This window comes from Sceloporus occidentalis, unplaced genomic scaffold (genome assembly GCF_023333645.1).
Source record: "Sceloporus occidentalis isolate IW3139 unplaced genomic scaffold, rSceOcc1.0.p SCAF_2, whole genome shotgun sequence".
NCBI classification, from domain to species: Eukaryota; Metazoa; Chordata; class Lepidosauria; order Squamata; family Phrynosomatidae; genus Sceloporus; species Sceloporus occidentalis.
Window position 1 is genome coordinate 202,565,313 of NW_028316982.1, and position 9,181 is coordinate 202,574,493.

General features: G+C 38.2%; 1 protein-coding gene across 1 annotated transcript; it reads left to right on the forward strand.

Moving 5' to 3' along the window:
* The first annotated feature begins 3,719 nt into the window (after positions 1–3,719).
* Positions 3,720–4,427, forward strand: CLDN14 (claudin 14). Its single transcript, XM_089508111.1, has one exon. The coding sequence runs from the start codon at positions 3,720–3,722 to the stop codon at positions 4,425–4,427; it is 708 nt and encodes a 235-aa protein (XP_089364237.1).
* Positions 4,428–9,181: the final 4,754 nt, after the last annotated feature.

Below are 9,181 nucleotides of genomic sequence, written 5' to 3' on the forward strand. Positions count from 1 at the left end.
GAAATAGCGCCGAAAAGCACCAAAAGTTTTTTCGTAACCCGAAAAAACTTTCGTAACGCGGAACAGTTTTTTTAATAGGATTTTTTTCGTAACCCGGAAATTTCGTAAGGCGGCGCATTCGTATCCCGGGGTACCACTGTACAATCCATTTAAACAATTTTATGACAATGCCATTACAAAATGTCTTTTCTTAGAAACTTAAATGTGTCATTAAAATGATAAATAAAATGACAAAGCCTGTATTACAGTGACAAACCAGGCAGCTGTTAGAAAATGACTGTTATAACTTGAAGGCACACATTTTGTTGTTGTGTGCCTTCAAGTCTTTTTTACTTATGACAACTCTACAGAGGGCAAGATTTTTCAGAGGAGATTTGCCTTTGCCTTCCTCTGAGGCCGAGAGAGTGAGGCTTGGCCAAGGCCACCCAGAGGGTTTCCATGGTCAAGCAGGGATTCAAACCTTGGTCTTCAGAGTTGTTGTCAAGCACCCAAACCTTAACATTTATGAAATATATTTCACTCTAGGTTATTTTTCTAGTAGTGTAAATTAGGTCAAATGAAGGAAGCCAGACTTCCCAAGAAATGTCTAAATGAGCAGGCAGTTAAAGCTTAGAAAAATCTTGGCTGCATAACTTTTCAAAATGGTTATTAAATTATGGTTTTAATGTGAAGACTTTAAGTGTTTTAACGTAAAAATGTTTTAAAACAAAAAACACCAGACACTAGAGGACTGTTGAATATGTGAGCTGCCTTGCTGAACACAAAATGATGAGTGAGCAGTATTCCAGAAACAAAAATATTTGTTCCGCCCAATGAAAAGGGATCAAAGTGCAGCCTTTACTGTCTTTGATTTGATGGCTACAACGATGCAGTAAGGAAGATTTCAGAGCATTCATGAGCAAGATATATTCTGCATATGCATTGGTAGAGTTGGCCCACTATTACTGAAATGTCAGTCATATTTCAGGTGTGAGGACCACTATTTCCATTTCTTGGCTCTATGAAAAACTGGAGGACAAATGCAATTTTCTCTTCAATAATTTCACAGGTTTGTGATCCAGAGCTCTTCCCTCTTCCTGTTAAAGTGGGCAGCTTAAAAAAACCAGAAAAGTAAAAATGCCTGACTAAAGGAGATAGGTCAACTTTTTTGGTACTCTGCAACACATAATTCATATCAATCTATCGTCCTTTCATTAGAGTTCAGTTAACTCTGCTGGTTGGATCCATCAATCTTATGAGTGTTTTCTCAGAGGTGACTCCTTGTTTGTCTGGTACAGTTAGATCCCTCGTAAGTATGATTAAAGTTACAAAGGACCACCTTTTGAAACTGAAGCTCAAGACAAGAGTAAAAAAAAAATGACACAGATGTTGCACTTGGAGGAGGGAAGGGAAAGTTAATTAGCATAAATAGGTGATTAATCTTGCAGTTAATAGTACATTTGGAGGCACATGCATCTAGAATTTCAAATAAACTGAAAAAGAGATGGCCAATGAATACCAGGTGCTATAGACTATGTTTCAGAGAAAGTAACTGGCAAAATCACCACTGTGTATTCCTTGCCTAAGAAAACCCAAAAATAAATGTGTACTTCTTCTGTCAGTTGTGTGTGTGTTTCTTTCACACACACACACACACACACACACACACTCTATTGCTTTTATTAACAAAATGCACAGATTCAGAAGAAAATCCTCTATGGACTTTATCACATGGGAGGAAAATTGGGGGGAAAGTGGGTGTTTAAACAGACATTATCCTGTGGAAATTGCATGATCATGGTGAAGATTTTCACATAATATCACAATTAAAGAGGACTTATCCCAGCAACAAACAGGTAATAACCAGCAACAAATCATTCATGAGATTTCCCTGTGAATGATATGTTCCTGGTTATTACCTGTTTATTGCTGGGATGAGTCCTCTTTAATCGTGACATCGTGTGAAAATCTTTACTGCGATCGCCATGATTTTCATGGGATAATGTCTGTTTAAACACCCACTTTTCCCCATGTGATAAAGTCCTATGCCTGTATAATGTCACAAAATGAAATGACAGCTCAGCTGCTTGTGTAAAATTCTCAGCTGATACAAGGTGATCTACTTTGTATTTTTGTATCTTTGTAATCAGCTATTCAAACAGAACATAAACTATTCTGAAGTAATAGTTGAAATATTATTTATGAAATAATTAATGCTTTATAACTGTTTTTTAAAAACAATCCTACAGTATGTAAATGGTTTGTGTGAACATTTTGCAACTTTTATAACTCTCACACTAATTTAGTCACACTCCTGTTGTACAAGCAGAAGAGAAGTGGTGATGACAAATAGTGGTAGGTGACTGCTGACGCACACATACATGATGGTGGAGGGTCATGGAGATTGCAGTCCATTATTTACAGGGCCACAGATTACACGCCTGGAATTTAAATGAAAAATTAGACAAAGTAATTGTATTTCCCCCCCTTTTAAATATGATATAGTGATGGAGAAGCTTCTTTTGCTTATAGATTCCATGCATCTTGAAATGAAGGTTCCATTTGCAACCTAGGTGCCTCTAGTCCTGTTTGTTCAGAGGTAATTGTCAAAGAGGGGGAGGAAGGTTATAGATCTTGACTACATCTTTCTTTAATTTACTTTAGTCTTGGATTCTGATTTTGAAACAGCTCTGAGAGAGAAACCTTAAGGTATTGGGTCTTAACTACACTCATGGGTTTGTCTGTGCATTCATATGCACACACACATGCATGGTGAGCTTTTGCAGGCACCTTGCAAACCAACTATTAGCAAAAACTGCTGAAACCAAGATTTACACAGGTGGAAGAGTCTCCATTTCTTTCATGGCGTTTCAGCTTGAATTTATTATAGGATGTTTTCTATAAATGAAAAGGTACCACTCCTCAGAAGCTGCAACACACACACATCTGGTTTCACATGCTGTCATCTAAATGAAAGCCATAGCCTGAGTTTCCACAGGGGCTAATGAGAATTATACCCCTTCAAGATGCTTTATTAAAATAACAACACTTCAGGAAAAAACTGGCAAGCAGGAAAGGAAACTTTAATCTACTGCTTGTTATCCTCTTCTGGAGGTTTTTGGTGTGTATGTGTGTGTTTTAAAAAAATTAGTCTAGTTGTTTTTCAGTTTGAGCAAACACAGCATCATTGTTTTTGTAATCCTACTATGACCTTTTGGAAATGTTTTCATCCTACAAAGTAGCTTTCTGGCAACTATTTCATAAATCTCTCCCCCCCCCCCCCCCGGTGTTTCATGAATTAACACTTGCAACTGTTCTCATTGTTTGGTTGTTGTTGTTGTGAAAAAGAAATAAGTATTTTACAGAGCCATCTACTAATAATACAAAAATGGTTTTAAAGCATTCTTTTCAGTGTCATAATTTGTTTACGTTGTCCTTTCTCTTGCAGTAGACAAGGGCTGGTTTAAGCAATAAGAAGCAATTATTTTCCCACCATTTTCACAGAGTGCATTAAAGGGGGTTAAATATGCTAATAATCACACTAACTGCCTCTGGAATGCACCTTACTGGTCACCGGAGTAATGCACTCCTATAATGTTTAACTTCTTGTTCCGCAATTACTTCTTTATTAGGCATCCAGAAGGTGTCAAAGCAAACCTGCCATATATCTCCCAGGAAAGGCTGTGTATTCAGAAGGAGCCCCAGCAAAGATACTGTATTAAACCAGGACAAACATTAACATGGCTAGCATGGCTGTTCAGTTACTGGGCTTCTTCCTGAGTCTTCTTGGTTTGGCTGGAACAATAACTGCTACCATCCTGCCTCACTGGTGGAGAACGGCACATGTGGGAACCAACATCATCACAGCCGTAGCGTATGTGAAGGGTCTCTGGATGGAATGTGTTTGGCACAGCACTGGGATCTACCAGTGTCAGCTTCACCGCTCGCCACTCGCTTTGCCGCGTGACCTTCAAGCAGCCCGTGCCATGATGGTGATTTCCTGTGTTCTTTCAGCTCTGGCATGCATAGTTGCTGTGATTGGCATGAAGTGCACCCGTTGTGCCAAAGGGTCCTCTGCCAAGAATGTATTTGCTGTCTTTGGTGGAGTTCTTTTCATACTGGCTGGGCTCATATGCCTCATCCCTGTTTCTTGGTCAACTAATGATGTTGTCACTGATTTCTACAACCCGTTGCTGCCCAATGGGATGAAATATGAGATTGGACAAGCCCTTTACCTTGGCTTTGTCTGTGCTTCACTGAGTATAATTGGTGGAGTCATCCTATGTGCTTCATGCCAACGTACTGCCAACAACATAAACTACCACCCACAGCCAAGGAGTACAAGGGCAGCTCCATCCTACAGACCACCAATGGCCTACAAGGCAAACCATACTTCATCATTAACTTCTGCTTCACACAGTGGTTACAGATTAAATGACTATGTGTGAGTTCTCTGTACCTTGCTGCTGTTTTATTTTTTTTAAGTTTTATATGTAGCTATGTCATACGAGAAAGCCAAGAAGATATTAATGTACATAATTTTTATACAATGTTTACCACTGTTCTACTTTTCATGTGAAGAATGTATGTAATTTTGAACAGGGTTGCTTTAAAACCTGAAATTAAAAAAAATATTATTCCATAAAGTACAATCTTCTGCATGTGTGAAATTATGGTCAGCATAGCTACTGTCATTGATATATATATATATATATATATGTTCTTAAAGGTATTTAAATATCTTGCATGCACATACAAATAATAAGAAAATAATGTCTGCGGTGCAATATTATATATGCCTACTCAGAAGTAAGTATTATGGAGTTCAGTGGAATTTCTCCTGGACAAGTGTAAGTATATAGGATTAGTGCCATAGGTCCAAATCATACTGGAGAAACAATCCAGTTTGAGACTGCTTTAATTGCCCTGGCTTAGTGCTAGAGAATCCTGCGAATTGTCGTTTATTGTGGCACCAGAGCTCTCTGACACAGAAGGCTAAATGTCTCACAAAAATACAGTTCCCAGAATTCCATAGTGTTGGGCCTTGGCAGTTAAAGCAGTCTCAAACTGGATTATTTCTGCAGTGTGTTTTGGACCATAGTTAAAGTGAGGCATATGGCATGACAAAATGCAATAGCTACTTAATTTCATTCTGTCCAAATGTTACTCTAAAAGGTTAAGACTCAATTCCAGCTATTTGTAAATGATCTTAATCCCCCCTTCTCTGGATCATATGAAAAAGAGTAAGCATGTTCTTTTTGCAAAAGCAGACAGAAACAGAAATCAGTCTCTGCATCATTTATAACAATGTGTTCCTGTGATTTTATTCCATAAATACAGACTGCTGAGGAACATGCTGTTGGGTGTAAGGGTTCTAGCTGTGCTGGTATGAAGGCACAGTTGTTGTTGGAAAGATCCAAATATGGTGCCAAAAATAGCAACAGCTATCACCCTCCCTATGCCATAGCAAAGATGTGCCAAGTACTATCTATTGCAGTTGATCTTCTGTATCAACAGAATCAACCAACCATGATTTGAATATATTCACATTAAAAAAAAAATCTCCAATAGCAAACTTTGATTTTGCTTTTTAATATAAGGGGCATCATTTTACTATGCCATTGTATCTAATGGGACCCGAGCATTCACAGATTTTGAGGGTACACAGTGGTTCCTAGAACCAAACCCCAGTGGATATCAAGGGCTCACTGTGTATCTCAAATAACAGATTTTGATCTTACAGACCAAACAAACAAAAACAAACCCCAACCAAAAACCAAAACAAAGCAAACAACAAAAACAAAAACTGTTCCACAAATCTTGAGTTTATAGTTATTTCATAGATTAGAGAATGTCTGATACATCCACCTGCCCACAAAACAGAAACACAAAGGAACAGAATCACTTCTTGTGCTTAGATTATCACATGTAAGATATACTGAATATTGTAAGATATAGCAGTGCAATATCTAGTAAGATGTTTGAAGGTGTTAGGATGTCATAAGTCAGATGGAATTATTTTACATAGTAAGTCATCTGATCCCAATTCCTTATTAATGAGGTCATTTCTCTATTATACAAACATTTTAGAAACATGCAATAATAGCATTTAATTTCTCTTGGGGGAATCCCAAGATTTCATGTTCAAATCATTCAACTTTTTTCTTTTTTTGCCAAGGCGATTTAATGGAGACAAATTATATTTGTTTAACTTCATCTTGAATATGTGTGTGCACATACACTGTATCCTTTAGGATGATGGCAAGTTAACTAAGATGTCATCAGGCAGAGAAAAAGAATGAGGCAGAAAACTAAGGGTGAAAGCATGGTAATAGATTACTCTCAGACAACATGGGTGTTGATATTTGAAGAGTATTTCCAAACCTAATTGTGAGTTTTATTTGGTACCTAGTCTGTCATCTGAGAGATCTCTTTTAACTGAATGTTTTAGTTTACCTTCCCCCCTTGCTTTCATAAAGACAGAAAAAGATTGTATGGCTGGGTGTGTGTGTGTGTGTGTGTGTGTGTGTATGAAAAAAAATAAAGTTTTGTGTGAACCATGTCCTTATGTTGTCCTCTTTCATATGTATCTGACAATAACCCATTTTATGTATTAGAAGGAACAATAATGGTGCCCTATAAAAATTAATTTAGAATCAAATATTGTAGTACATACAAAAATGCCAAGAAGGAAACAAGCCAAGCAAGATACTTTAAAATTATTCACCAGAAATACAGCTTATATTTCTTTCAACCTATGATTTTTCTATGATTTTAATTCTATGCTTACCTCTCCATTGAACAAGAGGCCAGGAGATGCCTAGTGAGGGGATGCTTCTCCCAGGTGTTCCTGGCACAGTACATTATTTTGCATGGCCACATATGATACAGCTGTGCTATAGCCCAGAAATGGGAGGAATAGGTTTTTTTTCTGGCCGTACATTCATAGGGGTTTCATTGGTGTCACAACTGTTAGTATTGTGTGCACAGAGGGATGATCTCAATGGTCTTCCCTATCTATAGAATAGCTGCAAAAGACTTTCTTGCAGAGTGTGAGGCTATAGGCTTGCTGTGTGGTGTTCAGCAAAATAAAGTAATATATGGTGCCATGTGGTGGGAGGAAAAAGTATCCTCCCATTCAGTCCAGGTGCAAGCACAATCTCATGAGCACTGCCTACATTTTTTAAACTTTGTAAATGTAAAATAAATTGGATGAGGGAAACTGCAAAAGTGGGGAAAGAACATTAAAATTAATCAAGAAATTAAAAAATTCACAAGAAGCAGGGCCAGAACATAAGACAAAGAAAATGAAAGCCCTATGAGGAATGCCTTAGGGAGCTGGGGATGTTTAGCCTGGAGAAGAGAAGGTTGAGAGGTGATATGATAGCCCTGTTTAAATATTTGAAGGGAGGGCGACTAAAATGGTGAAGGGTCTGGAAACTATGCTCTATGCAGAATGCCTTAGGGAGCTGGGGATGTTTGGCATGGAGAAGAGAAGGTTAAGAGGTGATATGATAGCCCTATTTAAATATTTGAAGGGATGTCATATTGAGGAGGGAGCAAGCTTGTTTTCTGCTGCTCCAGAGAACAGGACCTGAAACAATGGATGCAAGCTACAGGAAAAGAGATTCCACCTAAACATTAGGAGAAACTTCCTGACAGTAAGGGCTGTTCGACAGTGGAACACACTCCTTCCTTGGAGTGTAGTGGAGTCTCCTTCCTTGGAAATCTTTAAGCAGAGGCTGGATGACCATCTGTCGGGGATGCTTTGATTGAGAGTTCCTGCATGGCAGAATGGGGTTGGACTGGATGGCCCTTGTGGTCTCTTCCAACTCTATGATTCTATGATTCTATGAAAGCAAAGGGTCATCTTCCTTTTCGATGTTTGATGAGAAACTGAGGACCTGAGCACCTACTCCCCCTCATTCTAATGTGAAATTGGTATGGTATGAAAGGGATAAATTCTAAAGCTGTTACAAAACAGAAGTTCCTTGCAAGATGATTGTTCAGTCTTGTTATTTAACTTTATCTCTGTATATGCTGTGGAGGCTTGATATCGATCATAAGGGTTTTTACAACTGTGGATTGCAACTGTCCTGATTTCTCAGAGACAGTTCTGTTTAATTCCACTTTTTCAGTTGCTTTTAAAATGTCCCAGTTTCTCTCTCTCCCTTCCACCCCCCCCCCTTTGTCTTCTGCTTACTTTAATTGCTGCAAATTCAGTTCAAAGTTTGCACTCAATTAATTTGTGGGGAAGAGAGAAGGCGGCAGAATCTTGCCCTTTCCTGCAGATTCAGGCAAAACCAAACTGCTGCAATCTCACTTAGCTTGTGTGCATGCTTCCCCATTTGCAATTTTTGCCACCTTGACCACACTCTGATATTGCTTGGCCCCACTTGTCCCAGTTTTCATCTGTGAGATTTTGGAGGGTATGGCATGCTGACCTAACCTGACTATATCCTGCTAAAAGGCTGAGAAGAAAAAAATTGAATTGTATATTCTGCTGGAGACAACAGTTGAACTACAGTACAGCCCAGTGTTTTTGTTAAGCAGTTTTGCCTTTGCAAAGAGTCTCCTACTGACTAGAAAAAGTGCGAAGTATGTGTCATGTTATGTAAGGATATGTTTAGACAGCAGATGTACTTCCCTCTCCTACTTATTGCCTTTTAAAAAGCTAGTTGAAAGAATGATGGGCAATGGTCCAGAATCTTTGGTCCTTCTGAAGATCTGGGGTGGAGTGGAGTTCACTGTTTTTTATTTGAAGAGTTCAATGTGACAATGATTTTGGCTGGCAAGTCTCAGTAATACGATATTAAGACTAAAAGGTAACAATAAGCATTTTAATTTTCTATTTCTTTATCTTTTTGTCATTTGTTTGTTTGAAGAAATAACCTTGTTCCTGATTAAAGCTCATATTACCAACTGCACAAATAGTTATTTCCTACTGCACATTTTATTATCACACTACACAAAATGGTCCTGCTGCACTTTAGAATAATGCCTGCTTCTATGCACAATTATATGTGAGTTAGGGATCCTTCTCATAGCTTTACCCGACAGATCCAACTGAGAATAATTGTGCAGTGATAATGTTAACGTATCTCCTTGTCTTTCTTCAAGGACAATATTTAAAGCATAAATTGATATTGATCAACAGTTTTTAATGGCTGCATTTTGGAATCTATAACTGTATGGGTCAAAA

Excerpts from the sequence above, each read along its gene's own strand:
- CLDN14 (XM_089508111.1), top strand. The coding sequence starts at position 3,720 with ATGGCTAGCATGGCTGTTCAGTTACTGGGCTTCTTCCTGAGTCTTCTT.